Raw genomic sequence first — 27291 nt, forward strand, 5'->3', positions numbered from 1 at the left:
ATAGCATTTTACCCACAGTAGACCATTTTCCTTTCAAACTGTGCTCCCAATTCATCATCTAACTTTTTGCAGTATTCTAAATCCTTTAATTGTCATTTCAGCAATCTTCCCTGATCTTTACCAGGACTAGAGTCTATCTCAAGAAACCCTTTCTTTGCTCAGCCATAGGAAGCAGTTCCTCATCTGTCAGAGTTTCATCACAAGATTACAGCAATTCCATCAGATCTCCAGGCTCCACTTTAATTCCAATTCTCTTACAGTTTTCTTTCACATCGGCAGTGACTCCTCTGTTGAACTCTAGAACCCCTCAAGGTCATCCATGAAGGTTGGAATCAACTTCTTCCAAACTCCTGTTATTGTTACTATTGTTAATATGTTGACCTCTTCCCATCATTCATGAAGATTCTTCATGGCACCCAGGATAAAGAGTCCTTTCCAGAAGGTTTTCAGTTTACTTTGCCCAGATCCAGCAGAGGAATCACTGTCTGTGGCAGCTAAAGATTCTTAAGAAATGTATTTGTTAAGTAATAAGACTTGAAAGTCAAAATTACCCTGTGAGTCATGGGCTGCAGAATGGATGTTACGTTAGTAAGCATGAAAACATCATAAATCTTGTTTATCTCCATCAGAGCTCTGGATAACCAGGTGCATTGTCAACATGCCGTAATATTTTGAAAGGCATCTTTTTTCTGAGCATTAGATCTCAAGAGTGGCTTAGAATATTCAGTAAACAATATTGTACAGAGATGTGCTATCCAGGCTTTGTTGTTGCATGTATGGAGCACAAGTGGAGTATATGTAGCAGAATTCTTAAGGCCCTGGAATTTTCAGAGTGGTGAAACAAGCAGGGACTTCAGACACACTAACCCCTGACAAGAGAGTCAGGCTGTCCTTTGAAGCCAGGTATTGAATGTCCTCCTCTCTAGTTGTATACCTCCTAGATGGCCTCTTCTTCCACTGGAAGACTATTTTCATCTACACTGAAAATCTACATTTTATTGTATCCACCTTCATTCCTTACCTTAGCTAGATATTATAGGTAAGTTGCTATAGCTTCCTCTTCAGCACGTGTGGCTTCCCCTTGTATTTGTATGTTATGGAGACAGCTTCTTTTCTAAAACCTCATGAACCAGCCCCCTCTGCTAGCTTCATACCTTCCTCCTCCAAATTCTTCACCTCTCTCAGTCTTCACAGAACCTAAGAAACTTTGGACCTTGCTCTGGGTTAGGTTTTGGCTTAAAGGAATGTTGTGACCAGTCTTATTTCCAGACCACTAAAATTTTCTCGACATCAGCAAGAACGCTGTTTTGTTTTCTTACATTCGTGTATTAGATTACATTCGTGTATCTAATGAAATAGTAGATTTAATTTCATTCAAGAACCAACTTTTCTTTTGCATTTACAGCCTGACTGGTGCAAGAGTCCAGGCTTTCATCTTAATCTTGGCTTTTGACATGCTTTCCTCATTAAGCTTCATCATTTCTAGTTTTTGACTTAAAATGAGAAAATGGGACTCTTCCTTTCAATTGACTTACTTGGAGGCCATTTCAGGGTTACTCATTAGCCTGATTTCAGTACTGTTGTGTCTCGATAGGGAGGCCCAAGGAGAGGAAGAGAAAAGGGGAGCAGCTTGTCGGTGGAGCTGTCGGAATACACTCAGCACATGGGGATTAAGTTTGGTGACTTACGTGGGCACAGTCCATGCTGCCCCACAACAGTTGCAGTAGCGACATCAAAGATCACTGATCACAAGGCACCGTAGCAAACACAATAATAGTAATGAAAAAGTTTAAAATACCCTGAGAACTAATTACCGAAATGTGACACACACTCATGAAATGAGCAAGTGATACTGGGAAAATAGAGTTGATAATCATGTGTGTGTGGTGCAGGGAGCCATATTCAGTATCTTGTAATAACCTGTAATAAAGCGAAATCAGAAAAATAATTACATGTAGATATATATAACTGAATCACCTGAAAACTAATACAACGTTGTAAGTCAGCTTGAAATAAAAAAAGATTGACAAGCTTAATGTTGGGTTCCTGCAAACCTTTAATTTGTAAAAATCACAGTATCTGTGAAGTGAAATAATGTGAAGCACAATAAAATCAGCTGTGCTTTTAATACATAGTATATAAAATAAAACCTACAATTTGTATCCTGTATCCCCCTTTCAGTTACATTTCTGTGAAATCGCAATTTTAAGTGTGCTATATATCTTCCCAAGACATCTTTTTAAGTATCCTGTTTGTATATATCAAAAAATACTATACAGATAGGGTTTTTATTCTGACTAATTCTGTGATTTGCTTATGTCACTAATATTATAGATGTCTTTCCATGATAGTTTAGATAGATTTTCCTCATTTTTTTCTTACCTCAAAAATTACACTACATTCTCTCTTTGATTGAATATAGTGTACTTTAACCTCTCTTTTGTAAATGGAATATGCAGTTCTTCTTTATTCTTTCCCATCATGAATTTATCCTTAGGGTAAATTTTTTGAGATGGAATTGTGGAATAAATGTGCAAGCTTATTTTAAATGGGGTGAGTATCATCTGATAGACGTTTGAAAGGCTACGGCTGCTTAATTCTTAAACTAGATTTGTGTGCGTCTGCACACATGCAGTGTGAATTTTGTGTTTATGTTATTTATGTAAGGGGAAGTGAGCGTTTTAAAGCAGGAATGCTAACCTTTCGTCTCCATGTAGTATGCGAAGTGCTTCGAATTGTGTGTGAAGCATATTAACAGCTCTCTAAATTCTGTAATTGTTTGCTTAATTTCCTTCTTTCATATTTTGAAAATTGAAACTTCTTACTAATTTTTTTCACATACCCTTATTTTGAAAACTGCCAGCATCTGGACCTAAGATGCTGTTAGTGTGTTCTGTGTTACATGGAATTCATTCTCAAATCTCTATCTTTAATTGTCCCAGTCACTGTTTTTTAAATAGTTATTATTCTTAAAGGTTATATGTGCAGTACAAAGTGTGTTTTGATTGGCTTATCTTCCTTCACTGGCATTTCCTTAACAGATTGTCAGTTACCACTTTTTCCTGTTTTTTGTTAGTACGTCCAGTTAATAAAAATGATTAACTTAGGAGCTTTCATTGAAACTTGAAAATAGTAATGAAAATGAGACTATGTCTGTACCTCTTGTAAACTACAATGAACTGGATTGCCGTTTAAATATAAAGTATTCATGTACACATCCTTGGAGAAGTAAATCTTTGTAATAACTTTGAAGCTATTTGAAACGGAAAAGTGTAAGTAAAATCTGTGGTGACTGTCCCTTGTCTCCTATGCATTTGATGCTATAAATCATGGGCAAAGACTGTTCCCATTCAAGCTTTAGCAATATTTTTCAACGAAGTATGAAATAGTATGTTAAATAGTATGTTAATAGTATGTTAAACAAGTTCCTCCAGAATAATTTAATCAGTGAACTTGGTTAGTTATGTCATGAAATGCAGAAGAAAAGCATAGAGGCATCTCTCATAGTTATCCCCCCTGCCTCAGCAATAGGTACAAGTCATATCATTCCTATGAAATTTCTAAAATCAGTCACAAAGAATGGAAAGATTTTCTGTGAGAAAGCTGAGTAATCTGTTGGCAGAATTTCTTCATCAATGCACCTATTAAAGTAAAAGCAAAACAGCTGTCTGGGGAGGCCTTACAAATAGCTGTGAAAAGAAGAGAACCGAAAAGCAAAGGAGAAAAGGAAAGACATAAACATCTGAATGCAGAGTTCCAAAGAATAGCAAGAAGAGATAAGAAAGCCTTCTTCAGCGATCAATGCAAAGAAATAGAGGAAAACAACAGAATGGGAAAGACTAGAGATCTCTTCAAGAAAATTAGAGATACCAAGGGAACATTTCATGCAAAGATGGGCTCGATAAAGGACAGAAATGGTAGGGACTAACAGAAGCAGAAGATATTAAGAAGAGGTGGCAAGAATACACAGAAGACCTGTACAAAAAAGATCTTCACGACCCAGATAATCACGATGGTGTGATCACTGACCTAGAGCCAGACATCCTGGAATGTGAAGTCAAGTGGGCCTTAGAAAGCATCACTACGAACAAAGCTAGTGGAGGTGATGGAATTCCAGTGGAGCTGTTTCAAATCCTGAAAGATGCTGTGAAAGTGCTGCACTCAATATGCCAGCAAATTTGGAAAACTCAGCAGTGGCCACAGGACTGGAAAAGGTCAGTTTTCATTCCGATCCCAAAGGAAGGCAATGCCAAAGAATGCTCAAACTACCGCACAATTGCACTCATCTCACTTGCTAGTAAAGTAATGCTCAAAATTCTCCAAGCCAGGCTTCAGCAGTACGTGAACCGTGAACTTCCAGATGTTCAAGCTGGTTTTAGAAAAGGCAGAGGAACCAGAGATCAAATTGCCAACATCCTCTGGATCATGGAAAAAGAAAGAGAGTTCCAGAAAAACATCCGTTTCTGCTTTATTGACTATGCCAAAGCCTTTGACTGTGTGTATCACAATAAACTGTGGGAAATTCTGAAAGAGATGGGAATACCAGACCACCTGACCTGCCTCTTGAGAAATCTGTATGCAGGTCAGGAAGCAACAGTTAGAACTGGACATGTAACAACAGACTGGTTCCAAGTAGGAAAAGGAGTACGTCAAGGCTGTATATTGTCACCGTGCTTATTTAACGTATATGCAGAGTACATCATGAGAAATGCTGGACTGGAAGAAACACAAGCTGGAATCAAGATTGCCGGGAGAAATATCAATAACCTCAGACATGCAGAAGACACCACCCTTATGGCAGAAAGTGAAGAGGAACTAAAAAGCCTCTTGATGAAAGTGAAAGTGAAGAGTGAAAAAGTTGGCTTAAAGCTCAACATTCAGAAATGAAGATCATGGCATCCGGTCCCATCACTTCATGGGAAATAGATGGGGAAACAGTAGAAACAGTGTCAGGCTTTATTTTTCTGGGCTCCAAAGTCACTGCAGATGATGACTGCAGCCATGAAATTAAAAGATGCTTACTCCTTGGAAGGAAGGTTATGACCAACCTAGATAGCATATTCAAAAGCAGAGACATCACTTTGCCAACAAATGTCCGTCTAGTCAAGGCTATGGTTTTTCCAGTGGTCATGTATGGATGTGAGAGTGGGACTGTGAAGAAGGCTGAGCCCTGAAGAATTGATGCTTTTGAACTGTGGTGTTGGAGAAGACTCTTGAGAGTCCCTTGGACTGCAAAGAGATCCAACCAGTCCATTCTGAAGGAGATCAGCCCTGGGATTTCTTTGGAAGGAATGATGCTAAAGCTGAAACTCCAGTCCTTTGGCTACCTCATGTGAAGAGTTGACTCACTGGAAAAGACTCTGATGCTGGGAGGGATTGGGGGCAGGAGGAGAAAGGGACGACAGAGGATGAGATGGCCAGATGGCATCACTGACACAATGGACGTGAGTCTGAGTGAACTCTGGGAGTTGGTGATGGACAGGGAGGCCTGGCGTGCTGCGATTCATGGGGTCGCAGAGTCGGACACGACTGAGCGACTGAACTGAACTGAATGGCACAGCATCATATATCCATGCGTGGCAGTCGTCCCGTGTTCTGCTTTGCATTCAGGTAGAGCTGCTTGTGTACAGAGTATGCATCAGCTCTTGGCATACATATTATTTAGATATGGGAAGTACTTGATTATTTTTTGTCTGTTTCAAAGAGTAATTCCAAGGTAAAGGAAAATAAATTCTTTGTTTTATTAATACCCATTTTGAGAGGAATGATAGAGTCTCAGTATTTATAGAACACCAGCTTTGTGTGGACAGTAAGGGAGTATTACAGAATGAAAGAACTCGAGCCTGAATGTTAATTCACGTACTTGTTTTGCAGTGTTGACAACTGGCTCTAGTGTGGAAAATATTAGTCAGAAGTTTGAATAAGATGAAATATGTCCAGCATGCACATTTTCAGCATCTTCAGTGAAAAAATCTTGGTTGTTCTTTTTTTCCTGTAGTATACTGTGTTTCAGAGAAGGCAATGGCACCCCACTCCAGTACTCTTGCCTGGAAAATCCCATGGATGGAGGAGCCTGGAAGGCTGCGGTCCGTGGGGTCGCAAAGAGTCGGACACGACTGAGCAACTTCACTTTCACTTTTCCCTTTCATGCATTGGAGAAGGAAATGGCAACCCACTCCAGTGTTCTTGCCTGGAGAATCCCGGGGATGGCAGAGCCTGGTGGGCTTTCGTCTGTGGGGTCACACTGAGTCGGACATGACTGAAGCGACTTAGCAGCATACTAGCTATGAGAGGGGAGAGTCCTCACCTAACTTTTTGAGTAGAAAGAGATAACATTTCTCGTGTTTTCATAAGTGGTACATCTCAACAACTGTATTTATTACCTCAACAGCCAGAAGTTTACACTTCAGTTTACCACTGTTCAGTTCAGTTCAGTTGCTCAGTCATGTCTGACTCCTTGTGACCCCATAAACTGCAGCATGCCAGGCCTCCCTGTCCATCACCTACTGCCGAAGTTCACCCAAACTCACATCCATCTAGTCGGTGATGCCATCCAGCCATCTCATCCTCTGTTGTCCCCTTCTCCTCCTGCCCCCAATCCCTCCCAGCATCAGGATCTTTTCCAGTGAGTCAGCTCTTCGCATCAGGTGGCTAAAGTACTGGAGTTTCAGCTTTAGCATCATTCCTTCCAAAGAAATCCCAGGACTGATCTCCTTTAGGATGGACTGGTTGGATCTCCTTGCAGTCCAAGGGACTCTCAAGAGTCTTCTCCAACACTACAGTTCAAAAGCATCAATTCTTTGGTGCTCAGCCTTCTTCACAGTCCAACTCTCACATCCATATATGACCACTGGGAAAACCATAGCCTTGACTAGATGGACCTTTGTTGGCAAAGTATTGTCTCTGCTTTTGAATATGATGTCTAGGTTGGTCATAACTTTCCTTCCAAGAAGTAAGCGTCTTTTAATTTCATGGCTGCAATATACCACTAACTGTATATTGAAGTTAAAGTAGTGTTCCCCACCTTATCTGCAGTTCACTTTCTGAGGCATCAGTTAACTGTAGTCAACCAGTCTGAAATAAATTATTCATCAGTTTTAAATTGCTCACCATTCTGAGTTGTGTGATGAAGTTGCTTCTCATCAGAGATTTAAGATAAATTCTAAAAAGATTGCACTGATTCTGAATTGCTGGATATTGTGATAAAATTAGGTCTTTTAAAACAGAGCTGTAAACCACATTAATGAACACTTTTCTAAACTCTTAAACTCTTTGGAATTGAGTTACCCGTGCCATATTTACTCACAGGGTGATACTGTTCTTGTCATTCTTTGACAGACCCCTTATCCCTCTGGACAGAATGCAGGTCCAACCACGTTGGTCTATCCTCAAGCTCCTCAGACAATGAATTCACAACCTCAAACCCGTTCTCCGGTAAGTAAGCAGAAGGTTGTTCTAGAAAATGTTCTCCACCTAAGTTTGTGTTTGTTGTAGCTTAGGTTCTTTTGGTTCATATTTTTATTTGATTTTAGAAATGTATTACAAAGACAATTGTTAAAATTATTATTACTGTTACTATTGGATAGCATTGCATTTTCAGACCTTTTCTATGGGAATTATTTAAATTTATTAAGAAAAGAACAAGTGGAGCCTTTTCCCTTTTTCTTTTTTTTTCCTTTACTTTTCTGTGTCATTCAAGTTCTAGTTACATTCAAGTTCACTTCATTTCAGCTCTTAAGTTTTTGTTTGTACCGTTCAAAATTCAGGAGACGTGTAAAGCATGATTTTGAAAATAAATTACATTTCATTAATTGGAATCTGACATTCTAGTGCCTAGGGAAGTACACCTTTTGAATCAGTATTATTAGATCAGTTCTAACTATTTGACTGTGTGGACACATGCATGACTTACACCAATGGTGTATTTATTTCTTCAGATGGTAAATAAATTGTCATAGAAGTATAAATGCTGTCATCCTCTTTGCTCATCTTTTACATGGATTGCAATAAGTATGGCAAAGACAGAGAATTTACTCAAGGTTCATCCTTCTGTTTCACAAAAGTGTGCAGTGGCTTCAGCAGTCCTTTCCTTAGGATGGTGTTGCCTGCCCTGCATGATTAGTGTTTGCTAGCAGGTGCTTCTGTCACATCTCATTGTCTCTCACGCCCCTACTTGGATCTCCGCTCTGTGTTTTTCTCAGAGTACAGGGATCTTCTTTTGGTTCTCCACCTCTGCTTTTTTGCCTGTAGTACAGGAATATTTCATTGCATTAGCTTCTGTTCATTTGATTTTATGCATGAATTTAGGAATTTTGAAGTAAATGACAGAATTCCTCAAAGAGCTGTAAGGTCGCAGACTTCTCTCAGATGTGCTCTCTCTCTGGTCCTCTTCCTGCCTTCCTTTCCCTGTGGCCCTCTTCTTCAGGCCCTTTTCTTAGGCCCTGGTTCCCCGGGGGTGGAGGAGCCCTTCTAAAGAGGTGGGACTGTGGTCCTAGTTGCTCGTTTGCTTGTCTGGTTTTTTTTGTTTGTTTACTTTTTTGCTGCAATGGTCAACAAGATGTCTGATGCAAGTTTTGTTCTGAGAGTGGTTTGGGAATGTGGACACTTGACCACTTAGAGTGGGCCTTGAGATCTCGCCAGATTACTTTAGATAGGCCCCAGTTCTAATCACTAAACATGGAACATTATGGTAAGCTGTTATTGCAAAGAATTCTATGGCCCTTTTAACCCCTCTACGCCTTGTATAATTATTGGGAAAGAAAAGAATTTACATGGTTAGAACTGGCGCAAAACCTGACTGAAGAGCTGCATCTCTAAACCAGTTTTTTTGACAGCCCAGCAGAACAGTGCCAATACATTGCACAGACAACTGGAAGAGGAGGAAGGTTTTGGAACAGACTCCCGTTTACAGGTCCTTGGCTGGAAGAGGCTGGATAAAATACTGCATTGTAAGCAATATAACAAGCTGTACTTCTTGCAGGCAGTGGTGCCCCCGGCACGCATTATTTTTGACCACATCCGTTTATTGGCTGATGAACACAAATGCATTGATTGCATCCTCTCTGAAAGTCTAACCTGGCATGGCAGTTTTTGCCGGGCATTATGGGGAAAAGAATAACAAATTGGGTGGGTCTTCTCTATTGGGAATTAGACAGGAGTAATTTGGGGTTTAGAGGGATATCCCTTTGAGATGAATTTGATTTTAAGAGATAAATTTCTTTTTAAAAGGCTTCTTTTTCCCTCTTTCATTTTATAATTGGTTATCAAAGGGAAAACTGTCTATAGTTGTCAGCCATTTTTCTGTGGTCATAAACTATCTTCAGATACTATCCTCTATGCAATTTTTGCCATCTGCTCTGCTAGTGACCATTACCACCCCCATTACTAAAAGCCACACACATAACATTCCATTACATACCCCAAAACACGTGCAAGACTAGCAGACCCTGCACTACTCTTGCTTGTTGTTTTGGGTCCAGTTTTCTTTATTTCGTTTGTGTTGGTGCTGGGAGGGTGAAGTTGGGTTTGGAATTTGGCAGGATTGCATTTTCTTCTCACATCCCAAGTTGCCATAGTCCAGTCTCATCCATCCCACAGCTACCCCAACTGGTGAGGAGAGGTAAGCTATTGCACTCAGGAAGGGCCTCTTCCCATGGCTTTGTAGAGCAGCTAAAGCTTACTCCATTCTATTTCTGCATTAATGGGCCATTGGCAATTGCACAGTTTAGGCTTTTCTGTTCTTCCCTGGACAGCTGCCTTTGCAATCCAACTGGCTTCAAGTGGCCCCCCTCCCTCCTTGAGAAGATCTTTGTGCCTGTATTTCTGCTTGATACTTGTATATTGTTGACAGTTTTGTTTAAAAGTAAAAAAAAGAAAAAAAATTGAAGAGCTACCTACCTGTTCCATTTTCTGGTTGTATTGGAACTATGTAAACTATAATTTATTGCTTAATAGCCTCCAAAATAGTGAAATCATCGAATGCTTAATGGGGGTGGGGGACAGTTTGGCTTTTGCAATAACCTGTAACCATTGGTTATTTTTATATTCTGTGGTGCTAAGTGCCCAAGGTACATCAATAACTATTGGTCATGCCCAGTTACCAGCTGTGCACAGAAGGGTGAGTGGGTGTGAGGGAGCGTGGGTGGCGTAAACACTGGCTCTGAGTTCACAGAAGGCTGCTTTCCTTAGTATCTTCAGTCCTTACCATCTTAAAAATCCCTCCTAGAAAAAAGAAAAGTTTTTATTTTTAATATAAGCCAGCAGCAATTACAGTTTGTTCTGTTGCTTACAGTTACCTGTAGGATTAAGACTGTTGTCATTACAAATGAAAAACTCAATAGCCAATGGTGACTAGTGCAAAATAGACTAGGGTACTTTCCCACTAACTTTTATTTTTTTAATATTCGTGTAATTTTATAAGGTACTCCTCTTGCTCATAGGAAGTTCCTTTTTGACCGGAATATTCCAAATATATAAAGTTTCAATTTTATTGTAGAGCCTTAAAAATGGGGCCTTTCTGTGGAACAGTGATAAGACAGGTACTACTGTACTAAGGTTAATTTTTTTAACATGGCCCTTCTCTCCCATTTCCTTCAAAAGTGTCATGAAGAAACATCACACTCCCACCCTCTATGTGAATACCACATGGGTAATATTACCTATTCTTGAAACTTGATGGCCATAGTTAGAGGTATGATCTGTTTTCTTTTCATAGTTGGAAAACTGAAAATATAAAACTTCAGTTTCTTTGAAGAGAAAATGTTTTGCAAGAAAGCTAGCTGCCATTATCATCATTCTGAAAAACTACTTTACATTGGTTTTTAGCAAGTATAATGGCTGGCTAACATGCCCTGATCCTATAAGTCATGGAGAGCTCGTTAAGTTATACGGAATAATTTCAAAATGTGTTAGAACAGTGTTCATTACCTGAGCAGTAGGTAGCATTTAGCTTCTAAGGTAAATTCTTGATTAGAGCTGTCTTCAGTCATCTCCTACATTGTGGCATGTGACCTACTGCAATTTCTTGAAAAATTTTTATATTCAATAGTGACAGTTGAGGAAATAATTCTGGTAACTTAAATTCTGAGTACAGGGAATTGTTTCTTAGTTCATCTTCAGTCTTGTTCACCCAAAGTAACAGAAGGAAGGCTCCATAGGAAATTAAACAATTCAAAGAAGATACATATTTTAGCTCCTTAAATATTTTAAATAAGACCCTGTGTGGTTTGCATTCAAAATGGCTTACTAAATATTTTAACTGTTAAAGAGAGTGGTTAACATCTCAGTAGTTAACGTGTAGGTGGCCAGTAGGTGACTCTACGTGCCTGAATAATTTCTCTTTCTTTTTAGTAAAATCCCATTGAAAGTCTGATTTTGCTCTGATGAGTTATTTGATCCTAGAGATTTTGTATTTAAAATTTTATGGGTGAAAAAGCTTTTTCTTCCATTCTAAGTTAGGGAAAGTAAGAGTTGGAATATGTATTATCCTCTTTCAAATGCTCTGTGGTTTACCTAAAAAGTGACGTTTTCTTTTGTTTTTGTTCTCAATATCAGATAGCAGCAGGTACAAGTATGCAGTCTTGTGCTGTTGTGTCTACATAGTAATTGAGATATTTGACTTCTTTGACTCTTTTTTTTTCTTCTTGAGCTTATAAGAGTACCACTTTGACTAATCATGTTAAAGGATGGTGTTCTTTACCTCTGCTTTGATATGCCTGGTATTAAACTTTACTAGTTCATTGAATTTAAATATATATAATTATTTATATATTTACACTTATATATTATAAATATATTTATTTATATGTTTATATATTTATAATATATATGATAAATTTTAATCTTTAACTCCAAGAAATGAAGATAGTGAAATTTCCATTTCATATGTGAGATACCCTGTTTAATTTAAGAAAATTTGAAATCTGTACTATTACATTCTTTATTTTCTGCTGGACATTATAATTACCTCCTGGCTGTTTCTTGTAATGGGAAAGCATTTCTCATTCCCTGCAGTTTTATCAGTTGCATAAGCATAGTTGACTTTTCATATGTTTGTCTTAATATAACCACTTAGTGTTTCAAACTTTCTTTTGTTTTATTTTAGGGTTTAAAAAAAATTCCTATCAGAGAGGCACTCTTATGTGCATAGCAGCTTAGCTGTTTCTCTCCCAGCTGATAAATGGCAAACTGTTTCTGATAGAGGTGTCAGCCTGTTGAATCTTCTCAGTACCTGTCTGTCACTGTCCTGCAGCAAAGCTTTGACTGTTTGTGTTTTTTTTCTTCCTGTGGGTTTTATTTCTTTCAGCATATTGTGTGAAGTTTCGGTTTTTGTTGTGGTGTTTCTGACTCTTTGTGCCTTTCCTTTTGTGTTTGTTTTCCCTCCTTTTCTCAGTTTGCAGCGGGGCCTCGACCTGCCCATCATCAGGTACTGTACCCTTGCCCCTTCACTATTACCCTGAACTAATAGGTGGGGGCTTTAGTAGTTTCTGACTCTTAGAATGCTGCCATTCCATGGACCCACTCAAGCTGCTCTTCAGGAGTAGCTTCAGGACTTCCCTGGCTGTCCAGTGGTTACGACTCTGCACTTGCCGTGCAGAGGGTGCAGGTTCCATCCCTGATTGGAGGACTAAGATCCTACATACCTTGTGGCTTGGCCCCAACCCCAAAAAAAGAGTAGGTTTGCTGTGATTTAATACAGTTCTCTTTACTCTTCACTGATTTCATAGCATTTTGTTATTAGCAAACCAGTTTTCTTCTTTTTACAACACAGTTTAAAAATAAAGAGTTTCTTTACTTTGCAAAAAAAAAATTGCCCTGAATTGATAGCGAACTTTGAAAGTATTTAGATATATTAAGCCCTTACGGATTTTGTGGATATCTGCAGTAAGTTTAAATTTAACTGAATGGAATAGGCAACATTCTAAGAGTTTTCTGTTAACTAACTTTCTGATGTAACTTGTATTGATGTGTATATAATAGTACTAGTATTTCTAAAACCACTTAATCTCAGTTACTAATGTAGACCTAATAAATTGATTAACAATAATATACATTCATTTGTTGCATAGTTATCTTTATTTTTAGCATATATAGAAAATTGATACCTTATTTAACTTTAATATTTTTAGCCTATTCTTTTTAAATGAAGTTATTATGTAAATTAAAATTTCAAAAATGTGTATGCAGACACTAGTTTATTTAGCAGGAATATACTAGAGGGAAATGGTTTGAGAGAAAGAAAAAAAAAGAGTTGCAGGGGTTTTCTCCCAAGTATTCTGAAACATTTTCTCATTCTGTGGTAGAAAGAGCCTAGGCTAATCTAAATTCTAAATCTGATAGATCTGCTGTGTAACCAGCTGAGTTAAGCAGTTTTTTTTCTTAGCCTCGGTTTCCCTGTATGTAAAGTGGTGATAAACACCCTTTACATTAGAGATAATATATGTAAGTCATCTGACATAAAATAAGCAGCCAGTAAGTGTTAGCTATTTTTAATATTGTCATGCAACTTAGTATGGTTTGATAAAATGAAAGAAATATTAGCAGTGTTTACCTATGGTATCATATTGGATGTTACTTAATTGAAACCTTTAATTGTCTAGCAGTGATTTAATAAAAGGCTCTACTTCTCAAAATACAATTTTCCAATCTAGATGATGTAAAAACCAGATAAATTCTGAGGTGTTAAAAAAGATATTTTGCAGGAGAACTCAGAGGTGGTTGTATGAAATGGATGGCAGTTCTTTGGATTTGATAAAGAAATAAAACTTAGGGTAGTTTTTACTTGATAGAGATAGCATTGTTGAAGTGCTTTAAGAGCTTGGAATTTGATGTCAGCTGGACCTTGGTTTATAGCTTGGTGGTCTTGGGTAAACTGCTTACTGCTCTCAGGCTCCGTTTTCTCATCTGCAAAATGAGGAATAGTATCAGTACTCTCTTTGGACTAATGTGAAGATATGTGAAATAATACAAATAATACGATTAGTGGAGTGTTTGGCATATAGTACGAATCTGGTGGATAAGATTACTAATTATGAGAAAAGATAACCTCTTAGGTTAAAAAAGATTGATTATACATTTTTTAAAAAACAGCAAATCTACTCAAGAGCCATAGAGTCGAGGTTTACATTTTAATCAGGGATAAAGCCAGAAATTCCTGACAGAGAGAAAGCTGAAAGATCTCTGTTGAAGACGCAGAGTAAAAAAACTACTGCCTCAGCAAAAAAGTTTCTGTGCTCCTTGGTACAAGGCTAAGTGTTTCTATTACTTGAGTTCAGTTGCAGTGGTCCTCAAATTGGGATGTTTAAGCCTTTATATATTGTCAGCTTTTGGAAAATCTAGTTTTTAAAAACTTTCTTCTGAGTCTAAAGGCTTGTGATACATTTTATCTTTTAAAAAAATTTTAACAAGTAAGCAAAACTTTTAAGAAATCTTTCCGAGAAAAGGTGAATTTCTATTCTGAAATCATTTTTCATGTGTAATGTATCTCAGAAAACGTATCAGTCCTTTATTTATCTGTAGGATGATGATTGTGAAATTAAGCATATTTCAGCCATTAAAAGGTAGAACTATATATGTGTATATATTTATTATTTATCCATTATCAAGAAACCCACACCGGTTCTTGAAGATGGGTTATTGAGATACAGCATAAATCCAGAGCATTGCTTTTGGATCTGAAAACTTCAGGTAGCTGGCTGCTTTTACTCTGATATTTTTCCTTTTTAAACACAAATTAAATTTTTTTCCCTTGTGCCTCACAGATTTAAGTAAGGAAATAGACAGCGTTGGCTCAGGCTGCTGCAGTAGCTACTTTGGAGAAGTGGAGTAGGGGAGAGAGTGGTTGGAGTGGGACTGCTGAGCATCGGGTAGCTTGAACCAATGTTGTGGGATGCCTTCGAGGACTTTGTTAGGAAGAGTTTGCATCTTGTATTCATGGATGGAGGGGCCAGTTTGGCTTGTTTTCCTATTCCTATGGAATTAGTATTGGCATTTTGGATAGAATAACCAGTTACGAAAAACTGCTCTCTATATTGCAGTTCCTTTAGCAACCTTTGGGCTAATACATGCCAGTGGAGTTCCTACAGTGACAGTTTAAGAAACAATGAAAAAAAATACCTCCGTACATTTCCAGATACCCTGTATGGAAGTGGTACTGTTTCTCATTTAAGAATGACTGGCTGAAGGCTGTAATTAAGACATCTCCTCAGACCTAAACCCTGAGAGTTTCATGGAGAAGGAAATGCTCATGATATGAAACAAGACATAGAGAGGCTTGCATAATGAAAGCAGTACTGTTGAAAACAAGTGTTGAAGGCGTAGAGAAAAGACACTTTTTTAGGGAAAATATTTATGTCCTGGGATATTTTTGGTTTCTTGTGCTTAGGACTCAAAGTTGAATGAAGGCCCCCCATTTTTTTTTTTTTTTCCCCATCTATGGCTGTTTGCTTTGGCCAGAAAGAGTCAAATCAAGGGTTAGAGTCAGTTTTGACTAGTTAGAATTAGTGAATGGATTTCTCAGTTCTCCTTTATTGCATTATTCATCAGCGGCTACCTTTCCAATCATGTATCCTTTCAGTGCTTTGATCTCATTTTTTTTTTCTTTTTATGAAATAATTTGGTGCTGGATGATGTTTTGATGTTTCTAAAGTCCTGTAGTACATATATAACTTTTCATAGATGTTTAGTAACAATTGTTTCCATAAACTGTTGACTAAAAAAGATGCACAAGGTGAGAGTTGTGGGTTAAGTTTTACTTGTGGCCAAATGAGGATGACAGCCCTGGAGACAGCATCTTAGATAGCTCTGAGAAACTGCTGCAGAGAGGCAGCGGGGAGGATCAGTGTATAGTGATTTTTGGTGAAAGGGGAGTACATTCAATCAAGCACACAGATTTTTGGAGAAGGTTGTTGCTAGTCTCTGTCGCTAGTCTCATGAAGGTTACTGCTGGTCACGAGGAGCAGACATCACCACAAGTAATTTTAGTGCTTTTCTGGTTGTGAGGAGATGTAAGAGTTGCTTCTTCTGAAACTATCTTCCTAAGGCCTGTTCTGCCAGTTTTTCCCAGAGCACAGAGGGCCTTATTCTTGATCTCCACCCTGAACTCCTTTCAGGGTGCGTTGAAGGTCAGTGGCTGCAGCAGTCTGTGATTTAATCCTTATGGAGGTAGATGGCAAGTGCCAATTTTTAGTTGGCAAAACGTTGCAAAGAAAAAAAGAATAGTTATTTAGATAAGCTATTTGATTCCTTATGAAAACACCGTCATCCAGTTTAGTAATCTGGAACTTATGTATTTTCTTTCTTTTTTGTGAGATGAAGTTATCAGAATTGAAGTGGAACAACAGGATTTTGGGTAGTTAACATTTTTAGTTTAAGAGAACCAAGAAACTGGTATACTGGTATAGGAAGTGTTTCTTGGAACTGCTTTCATTGAACAGATCTTTCCATAATCTTCGTAAGAGCCCAGCTAGGGCTCTGTTTGAGTCCCTCAAGAAGAGGGATCCCGTGTTCTGAGTAAGGTTGTACCTGCCACATCATCTTCCTGGTACAGTTAATTTTTGGCTTTTGCAGGGAGTCTTTGGCCTAGTAATGATGTTCTTACTCTTTTTGCACTTTATAACCTGAAGAGAGCTTTAGCTTAAAATAACAGTAAAAGAAGTAGTCCTAACTTATTTTATATGCAGAACAATCTTGGCTTTAGAAATATGTCAACTATTTTTCTTGCAATGTTTGAAAATCCCGAGGTACCTAGAAACTGAAAGAACAGAACGTACACCCAGAACTGAAACAAGTGGCTTGGTATTATGTAGATCTGGTCTTTGAAGACTGTGTAGCTGTGGTTTAAAGTTACTGATGTTCCTGTCCTTATTTTACTTTTGACTTTCACAAGAAATATCAAGTGTTGGTTTTATACCATGGCTGAATAGTCTTTGCATTTTGAGGTAATTTAAATTGTTCATGGAACAAAAACATTTTGTAGTATGTTGATATATGATTTTAGTTCACATAGTGTTCAAAGGAATTGGATTTAGCATTAATAAATGATAAGCTTCACAAAACTTAACAGTGTTTGGCATCAAAGAATTGTTACCTGGTGGCAGGCGTTGAAACTATGCAAGTTTTCCTACTGTAATTTGGTTCTTTTTGCAAAAAGATTTTTTAAAAAGGAAGAAACAGTTGCCTTGCATTCCATCCTCTCCATTATGACCTCTAAAGGTTTCTGTACTCAAAGTTGTGCTGTTAAAATTGATGTCCTGGTCCCTGGTAGAGAAATATTTGTATTGCTCTAGGCAGTTTCTTAGATTTGGAAAATAAAATAAATGAAGGTTTTGAATTTGCCTCTAGGGCCAGACCTGGCATATCAGAGTTTAATGGATAGGAAATCTGATTAAGCATCTGTGCAGTCTTATTACCAGAACTCTTGTACTTTTCAGAGCTTAATGTAGGCCAGTGATGGGCAGTTTTATCTGGTACCTAACTCACAAGGAGTTACAGGGTGGCAGCAGAGACAGCGACGAAAATATAGGTTGGGAGTTGTCATAACTGGAATTCAATCTAACCTTTACTGTAAACTGACCTTTGACCTCAGCTTGATCTGTGAAATGGGTAAAATATGCTCACACGTGAAGTAATACTGAAGTATTATAATAAGAGCATGTATTTCCTGAGGGCATTGTGATAATTAAAAGTATCTGCCTGTCACAGTGCCTGACACATCCTAGGCCCCTGATAAGCGTCAGTTTCCTTTAGCACTGAGATGCCTTTCCCTTTCACCGAGCTATTTTTACCTGTGAATGAAGTGTTCTACAAGGATGCTTCTGTGTCCCAGACTCTGCGCTGTGATCCGACAGAACACTAGCTTGTTCCTGACAGAATCCTTAGGGACTTCTTTCCTCCATCTGACACAATCCTCTGAGGGAGCACTGTCTAATAGAAGCACATCTTCTGTATCTGTGCTGTTCACTACGGAAGCCATTAGTCACGTGTAGCTGTTGAGTGCTTGAATTATGCGTTGTGACCCAAGAATTGAATTTTTAATTAAATTTTAATTTAAGTAACCACATATGATTAGTGGCTGCCTATTGAACAGCTCAGCTATAGGGCTTAATTCCTTAGGTCTAATCTCCTAATTCTTAGTGAAATCTAAATTATCTGATAATATAGGCTATGTGCAGGAAAACACAAAGAATTTTAAATGAATAACCTTCATTATAAATTGTTGTAAGTCAGCAGAACATCTGATTCGTACTTGAGTGATATGCCATTATGTGGACTCTTTACCACTTGTCTTTTTCTAGCTCATCAGAAAATCATAACACTATTATTTTTCCTTGCACGCTTATTTTTTTTAAAAAAAGATATCGGAGGAGGTGATGGCACCCCACTCCAGTACTGTTGCCTGGAAAATCCCATGGATGGAGGAGCCTGGTAGGCTGCAGTCTGTGGGGTCGATAAGAGTTGGACACGACTGAGCAACTTCACTTTCACTTTCCACTTTCATGCATTGGAGAAGGAAATGGCAGCCCACTCCAGTGTTCTTGCCTGGAGAATCCCAGGGACGGAGAAGCCTGGTAGGCTGCAGTCCATGGGGTCGCACAGAGTCAGACACGACTGAAGTGACCTAGCAGCAGCAGCAGCAGCGTTAACCTAAAAGTTCTTAATTGAGAATCTGTTTATCCCTCCAGTAGGTTGAATTTATCAATACATATGCAAAAAACTAGGGATTTCAGAAGCATAGTTTTGATATGTTTTTATTGCTTTGCAAATTAATAAGTACTCAGTGGTTTTAGACGTAGGAAGAACTAATGTGACTGAATAAGTTTTTTATAGTTGCTGAAAATGAATAGGTGTTTTTCAAAGAATTTCTGATTATTATATAGATTTTTTTTTTAGAGATGTCTTTGTCTTTTGATGATGTTAGGAGAACAAATTCATAAGAAATGTTATATTCTAATTGACAGCATCTTGGGAATTCCCTGGAGGTCCAGTGGTTGGCTTCATTGCAGGGGCCCGGATTCAGTCCTTGGTCAAGGAACTGAACTCCTGCAAGTTGCACAGCACACACACCACACCCCCCCCACTAACCCTCCCCCCCCCCACCAAAAAAAGAGAAATGGACATCATCTTCAAAAAGCAATATGACAGATGTTGTTGGCCAGGAAACTATGGTAAAGGTATAAATACTGTGTCTTTAGAAGGATTTTCCAAGAGGTAACATTTTCCTTTTTGCTTCTGTAGTGTTTCTGTGAAGGTCAGCAATCTTGAGTCCCCTATAAATTCAGCCTCTGTTTTAAATGTGTCCTAGCCCTTTGGAGCTACCCAAAGTACCCCCTCAAATGGGGCTGTCCTCTTCCTCTGCCATTTTCCTGGCATACTAATGGGCCATACTAGTGAAAGACAGAAGACTGAACAGATTGAAATCAAGCTTGGAGATGATACTTATGTTGTACAAGGTTCTTCTCTCCTTGCCTGTCTCATTTCAGCGTTTTTATCAGTGACTTGGATTAATGCCTTGCCTGGCAAATTGGCTGATGGTGATGTAGTTTTGACATTACATGACATATTTTGAATACAGAAGATTCTATACAATCTGAAATGATGGGTTGAAATTAGATAAATTTTCAAAGGAATAAAACACTTGATTCCTATATGAGATTCAAATCACAACTGTAAGAGTACACAGAGAAGTAAAGAGCATGACTTATTGCCAGGTTATGTATAAAGAAGATTAAAGAGTTTAAGATGATTGTAACTCAGTACTAATTGGTAGTAAAATGTTTTGACAAAGGAGCTCCTGTGATCCTTGTTCATTAATGGAAGCATAATTGGCCAGAATAAAAGGGAGATATTGTTCCTTTATTCTGCAGCAGATATTTATTGAGTGAGGGCCTGGCACATTCTGGGCAGACCTGGAAATTTATATTCGGCTCTCTACTTTGAGAACTTTGAGCAGTGGGAGAAAATTGAGGAGAAAAGAGTAAGCTGTTTAGGGAATTTAAAAATCTTAGTTGGAATGACAAGGGGTTCAGAGTGGTGATTGACCTGGAACAAAAAACAGTGATAAGTTGCCAGCAATGGCAGGTTGTCACTTACAGAGAGGAAGGATTTGACTTCAATGTGAGTTTTGGGAGGGTAGATGTCAGACCAGAGGATTGGTGGTTCAAAAACGTTGGAGCCAATAGAAGGAAGAACTTTAGTGGTGTCAGAACTCCCATTTAACAACACAGTAGAACTGTGTTGAGTTGCTAAAGTCTGATAACACCAAAGGCATGTTATTTAAGAGATTCAAACTTTAGGTATATGGTTAGACTAAATGGCCTGTACTGTGCTTCCAGAAGCAGGACGTGTTGCTTCTTTTAATGATTCTTCAGCACTCAGTGGAGAGGAAAAAGTATTCAGAAGCACTGGAAGCAGTTTGGGAAAGCCTGTTCATATCCACACTTTTTACTAACCTGTGGTTTGCTGCCATGCTTGCCCACTGTTAAATCTAATGCTGTATTTACAGTTGAATGGTTAAGAGGGAAGAGAATCCATATCTTTTTATTCCTTTGCATGTCCAGCCATTATACCTTTTCCTCTGTGTGTGTGTGTGTGAGAGAGAGAGAGAGAGAGAGAGACAGACAGACAGACAGAGAGATGTGGTTTTTTTAAAAAGAAGAAACAAGTTCCAAATAGCCTGTCACTGTAAAAATCTTAGTGCGGTAAAGCTGAGTAAATGTAAGCCTGTTAAATGTACCAGGGATAAAAAAAATGTATGAACAAGTTTCAGTAACTCTGAAGGAAATAGAGAATTAAGAGTCTTGTAGGAAGAAGAAATTTGTTTTCCTAACTGATAATACATGAGTTTTCATGAAGTGATTGATGGGGTGTTTTTGTTACCAATAATCAATTATGATTGATGTGCTACCCGTTAGCGTAGTTTGATAAATGTCCTGGCACATGCCTTCAGCTTTTGAAAAGAATTCTTCTGACTGACATATCACATGTTTGAAATTACAAAGGGTATTCTGTTTCATGAGAGGTAAGAGTGTGTAACAGTTACAAGTACAGGCTCAGAACCTGAATATGTTTAAATTATACATGGGAGACCTTTAGGATGTTACTAATCTCGCCATCCCTCTCAATTTCCTCATATATCTATCTAATAGTGGTGTTAATAATAGTATCTGCCTTAGAGATTTGTAATGAGGATTAACTTAATATGTATATGTAAAGTGCTGAGAGTGGTACCTGGTAACTGAAAGTGCTATATGAATCTTTATTGATGTTATTTAGTGTGCATGTTTAATACATTTTTTAGTTTCAAAGCTGAAGTCTTAGTTTATTTAAAAAAAAGTATATTGTATGTCCACATAAACACAAGTTTAGTGTTTTACTGGCTCAGGTATATGTTATTATGAGTATCATTAGAAACATTTGTTTGTTTCTCTTTCAAAACAGCTAAAGCAAACAGTCTTATCCTGTTCAGAAATCTCCTTGAGTAAAATGTAATCTCAGTTATTCTAGACAAGCTGGTTAAAAATTAGAGCAGAACAGTTAGAAGACAGTGGTAAGAAAAGTGGTTATGGGAAAACTGAACCCCTATTTTTCTTGTGAATGGAGTAAGTTAATGGAATAGTTTCCTTTCTCCCTCTAGCCCCCTCACGTCCCTGTAACACCATGTGTCTTCAAAGGCAATAAGTACTTTGACAAAAGTAGTTGATAATAACCACAGTGGATCATCACGTGTGTGCTTTTGATCCTCTCCTTGTCTTGGCTGCCCTCTAGAGTTCATGGAAGGGAATCTTACAGAATTAATCGTATCCATTGTGCCTGACATCTAGGAGTGCTCCATATATTGAGCCAGATGAATGACCCTGCTCTCCTTGAGTCTTGTAACAGCTTTGTGGCTCCTGATACATATACTGCGTTACAAAAAACGCCTCGGTTCATTCCTGAAGTGTGGTTACAGCTCACATATGTTGATGAAAAATAGATTCTGTCTACTGTGTACTTAAGAGAAGTGAAGTCTAGCATGGGAAGTTTACTAGTCCAATGTTCTTGTTTTAACTGACAGAAATTCTTGTGTCTGTCACCAAAACTGTGTCATTAGAGATAATTTGAAGACTATTGTCTCTGTAATCCAGCCCAGGCTCCTCCTGCTTCTCGAATTTTCTTTTCATCTTCACCAACTACTCTCTGGTTTTCCCCATTCACTTCATTCTCCTGCTATACCTTCCTGTCTGTTCCTTTTCTGTCCCTTATTCTCTTTAGGGTTTTCTTTGCCCTGGGGTATGAGGGCTGAATGGGGATGAGCCTTGGGCACTGGATTCCAGGTTTTCCAATTCAACACAAGATGAAAAGTTACTTCCTACCACCTGTGGGTAGCTTGATACTCAAGAGTAGGACATGATAAAACCTGAGCAGGCCCAAAGGTCAGACTTGCCTTTATTAGGACCAATAGCAACACTCACATCTGGAATCATAAGACAACTCGGGAGGTTTTGGAGCTGAACATTTTTAGACTACTACTGTATTTCCCATTTTAAACCTGTAGGTGGCCTCTTACATACCTAGTTAGTTGAAAAGAGCAAGTTTCTGTCATAAGGAATCTGGTAAAAGTTGACAAGTTTAGGTGTTTCTTAGCACTTTCACAAACTTGAAAGTAACCAAATGGCACTCCTCCTGTTAATGCTCGTCTCCACTCAAGATGAAAAGTAGGTCTTAGCTGAATAACTAATGCTGAATCATATCATGGGGGTCCATGAGAGCCAGGAATAGGCCTCTGTAGTTCCAGCTGTGCTTGTCCAGTAAGCAGACATTTCCTTCCAAGCTGTTAAGACTTGTGGCTGTACTATTAGAATATTTTTGCCTCTGGATTTATTTACTTTGATTAAATGTCGTTTGATTCTTGAGTTCCACGTGCCCTTGAATTCTCAAGTGGAGAACTGTCATTCTGACTTTCTGATCTTTCTTCTTCTCCTATTATTACTGAATAGAAAGATGTTTTTGCTGAGCTGCATGCTATGTCCTGCCCCTTCCTACTGATCTGTAAGCTTTTCCATTGGCTTTCTTTCTGTTTCCTGCTGCTTTCTTGCTTCATAATTGAAGGGAGGATTCAGACCCATCCAGGTAACAAACTACCGGTTCTGCATGGCGTCCTTATTTCTCCATTCCCTTATTATTGTCCTAAGAGCGAGAGTGACTGTGTGCTGACGCATACGTGCGCTCACAGTGGGAATTTCCTATTGGTATATTGTTTCAAGGCTTTTAAGCCCGCAGTGAGAACCATAAACAACCACAAGTACTGGTTGCCATTTGAAAGTTCCTTCCAGACCATTCAAAGGCCTGTCTAGATTTTCTACTTTTATCGCAAACTGTTTGAGAAAGCAAAACTGGGTTCAGTTCCGTATGAGATTGCCACTGTTTTCAAAATGAAGGCTTTTCCCATTATATGTCAATTAGCATGTGACACCCTCACAGTTAAGTTTAATTTAATTTGACCTCGATAAACTGAGATGAAAGTTTTAATGTCCAGACAGATTTTTGTTGTTGTTGTTATTGTAAATGTTTTATAAATGACTTGACTGGTATTTTTTTAGGGGACTACTTTAGCTTTTAATAAGTTGATAATGAGCCATCAACTCTTCATGAAAGCAGGAATGCTTTTATATAATACAGCAGAACAACTTTTAGAGAGATACCAACTGCCCCTTTTGTTATATTTTACCACACGTTTTAACATTAATCGTTTGTGGTATAGAACTTTTAGTTTCAATTAGTTGAGACTTCATTTTAAAAGTGAAATTGCCCTACTGTTTTCAAATGAGTGACAACGTTGATCAAAACTTGAATTAGTGTGGCTGGGCCTCGTGTAGAATGTTTTTTTTTGTGTGAAATGTTATATTGTATTTCTAATTCAAGTTATTAAGATTTTTGTTAGTGGAAAAAAAGGAGAAAGCTCATGATAGTAAAATCTATATACTGCCTTTTGTAAAAATAAATAAATAAATCTTTTTTTCTCCCCTCCTCAGTTTTTCCAGAGGCCTCAAATACAGCCTCCCAGAGCCACCATCCCGAACAGCAGCCCTTCCATTCGACCCGGTGCACAGACACCCACTGCAGTGTATCAGGCCAATCAGCACATCATGATGGTTAACCATCTGCCCATGCCGTACCCAGTGCCCCAGGGTCCTCAGTACTGTATACCACAGGTAAAGTATCTCTCAGATCCACGTGGTCTGTCAGTAGCAGCGTGGGGATTAACTCAGATTCTCACCAGGGGGAGCAGGGAGGATGGCTTATGGCATCGATTTTTAGTGATGTGTGAACTTTTTTGTTGGATGTAAATCTAAGCCATTTTGTCGTTTTTCATAATATTGTTAAGGAGGTATTTTTTTCATCTTTTGAAATTTTCTAAGATGATAGAGAAATTGTTTTTATATCCTATCTTTCCCCCAGTCCCTTACCCACAGTCAGTTGCTCTAAAGTAGACTCAGTAACTAGCTGTTCCAGGGATGTTGTTCAATGTCATTGAAAGCTGTCAGCCTGAAATAATTTTTCAGTGAGCTGACATCTGCCTGTGCTCTCATTTGCTATATGACCGTTCGTAAGGCACACCTTTTTCTTCATCCTCATTGCATCTTTTTTAAAATTGAAGTATAGTTGATTTACAGTACTGTGTTAGTTTCAGATGTGTGGCAAGTGGTTCAGTTATACCTATGTATATTTAGTTTTTTAGTTCCTTTCCATTATAGGTTATTACAAGATACCGAATTTAGTTCCCTGTACTATACAGTAAATCCGTGTTTTTGTCTACTCATTGCATCTTAATGGACAGCAAGCATTTTGAATGTGTTTAACAAAGTGACTTCACCTCCTTTAAATGATTCTCTCTCTCTCACACACACATACCCACCCCTTTGTTTTTCCATAGCAAGCTGCTTTCATGGTATTTATCAGTGTCTGTAACTCCTCTCTTCTAGTACCGTCACAGTGGCCCTCCGTATGTTGGGCCACCACAACAGTACCCGGTTCAACCACCAGGACCAGGTCCTTTTTATCCTGGGCCAGGACCTGGGGACTTCCCCAGTGCTTACGGTAAGTGTGAAAATTTGAGCAATTTCTGCTAGTGTGTTGTGCTCATTCCATTTTGTTGTGTAGCAGGGCGGTTTAGATAGTGAGATTTGGTGGTGTGAACGTGAAAAGTGTTAGCGCACAGTCGTGTCCAGCTCTCTGCGACCCCATGGACTGCAGCCCGCCAGACTCCCTGCCCACGGCATTCTCCAGGCCAGAACACTGGAGTGGGTTGCCATTCCCTTCTCCAGGGGATCTTCCCAACCCAGGGATCAAACCCAGGTCTGCTGCATTGCAGACAGATTCTTTACCATCTGTACCACAGGGAAGGATTTTTAAACAAAATGTTGCAAACAGTTTTGACCTGAAAGCTTTGTTTTAAGAGAGTGGCATATAAGGAAAGAGTATTATAGAAATGTATTTAGTTAATGACACCTTCTGAAGGAGCTAGTAATTCTGTCCTGAAAGAGCCCATGTCTCAGTCTGATGTCTCCTACCAGCTCATCATTACCTAGATTTTTACTGGATTTTTGCTAATGGCATAAATATACCTTATCTCCCTTTCATGATTTCTTTTTTCCTAAGCATTTACCAAAACATTAGCTGATGTTTTCCCACTGGAATGTGATATTCATGAAGGCAGGGAATTTTGTTTGTTTTGTTTACCGCTCTATCCCTAGTACCTCGAGGACAGTGACTGGCAGGCACTTAGAGAATATACATGGGATGCCTGGATTTAACTCAGAGTACCTGTGATTCCTTTTCTGCAGAATTGTGGTGATATCTGAGTCATGGGGAGGTTTTGAGAATTAGTTAAGTGAAAATGCCTTGAGAAACTACAAGTGCTTTGAGTGTACCAAAGCAAGCACCATGTTTATACTTGGTGTGTGAACCAGTGCTAAACCAGGAGTAATAAAAATTACTTATCTTATTCAGTAAGCATCTGTGACATCCCACACTTGTTTTATTCCATAGAAAGCCAATTTTAAGTTGTAAAATCAGTGAATACTAGAAAAATTAAACTTTAAGAATCAGTAAACATCAATCTTCTCTGTTACAGCAAGGAAATATTAAAATTTTAACTTGTTCTTTTAAGATGGTTATCTGCCATAGAAAAACATGTATCCAGTAACTATTTTCCTAACACTGGGATTAGTTCCTCAGTTAAAAACCTTTTAGAATAATCTATGGGTATTAGAATACGCCAAGGAGATTTCCCTTAGGTTTTCAGGTGAAATAGGCAAAGCAGCCAAGTGTTTGCCTAGCTTTACTTCTTTTAGAAAAGGAAAACCTTCCTGTTACTTTGAAACTGCTGTTTCAAAATGGTATTCTTTATAACTTCATTATATGTCTCAGATATATATATGTTTATTTAACATGGCTTTATTAAGTGATATTTTCACTAAGAAATACTTGATATTTTCGGGATAATGAACATACTCACATATATTTTAAAGGCAAGTTGTATGTGCACATTACTCAGCTTTGACATAGAATATTGCTAGCACTGTTGAGGTACTTGTACACCTTGAACTTAACTTTTAAGACACAGTTTCACACAAGTCTAGTGTCTTTGTACTTGTACACTTTGTACTTGCTCTGAAAATTATTTTGAAGTGTAAATTTGGCTGTTGTTATCTTGAATTAATTGAAGAGAAAAACTTCAAGATGAGATTATCTCTCACAGTAAACATGCTAAAATTAATAGTATTTCTTCTTTAACCTCATGTTGCAAAAGGAATGCAGGTATATCTTTGAATTTATAGAATCATTTTGAAAAGTATCTCACCTACCGGGGTCCAGCCCCGGTGGAGTCGGGTTTCGAAGGGGAGACAGCTTCGGCGATCAGGATACGATAGAATTAAAGATATCAAGAGTGGTTAAATAAGGATAGCTCAGTGGGAAAATTCAGTGGAGAAAAGAGGCTGAATAACTTGGTTTACGTGGAAAGCTAATAAAATTCCAAAATAAGGAATTTGCGTCACCTACGTAGTCCGCAGGCGTCCTCCCGTTCTCCCGAAGGAGAGGAGATACTAAGGCCTCCACGGTCAGATCTTAGAAGCCCAGGCAAAATTAGTAGGCTTGACGAGCCTCCACACCCCAGATGGAAATTCAGCCAGAAGGTGAGAGAAAGAACAACATAGGGAGACCAAGTTCGGTGAATAAGGCCCGCACTTTATTTTCCAAAGTAGTTTTTATACCTTAAGTTGTGCATAGAGTATAATGGGGGAAGGGGTAGAG

The 27291-nt window shown here is 38.4% G+C and overlaps 1 protein-coding gene across 5 annotated transcripts in view; it reads left to right on the forward strand.

Moving 5' to 3' along the window:
- EIF4G3 (eukaryotic translation initiation factor 4 gamma 3) overlaps positions 1 to 27291 on the forward strand; it is a 301001-nt gene that overhangs the window by 111240 nt on the left and 162470 nt on the right. For 2 of the 5 annotated variants that reach the window (XM_027521372.1, XM_027521397.1), the window contains 6 exons: positions 7339 to 7434; positions 8835 to 8948; positions 12392 to 12424; positions 23086 to 23106; positions 24009 to 24188; positions 24960 to 25074. In XM_027521372.1, the coding sequence (XP_027377173.1) occupies positions 7339 to 7434; positions 8835 to 8948; positions 12392 to 12424; positions 23086 to 23106; positions 24009 to 24188; positions 24960 to 25074 (559 nt within the window). Of the gene's footprint in view, positions 1 to 7338; positions 7435 to 8822; positions 8949 to 12391; positions 12425 to 23085; positions 23107 to 24008; positions 24189 to 24959; positions 25075 to 27291 lie in introns of those variants that run through there. The other 3 variants (XM_027521407.1, XM_027521381.1, XM_027521391.1) reach the window with 3 other exon arrangements.

Source organism: Bos indicus x Bos taurus, chromosome 2, assembly GCF_003369695.1.
Source record: "Bos indicus x Bos taurus breed Angus x Brahman F1 hybrid chromosome 2, Bos_hybrid_MaternalHap_v2.0, whole genome shotgun sequence".
Taxonomy (NCBI): domain Eukaryota; kingdom Metazoa; phylum Chordata; class Mammalia; order Artiodactyla; family Bovidae; genus Bos; species Bos indicus x Bos taurus.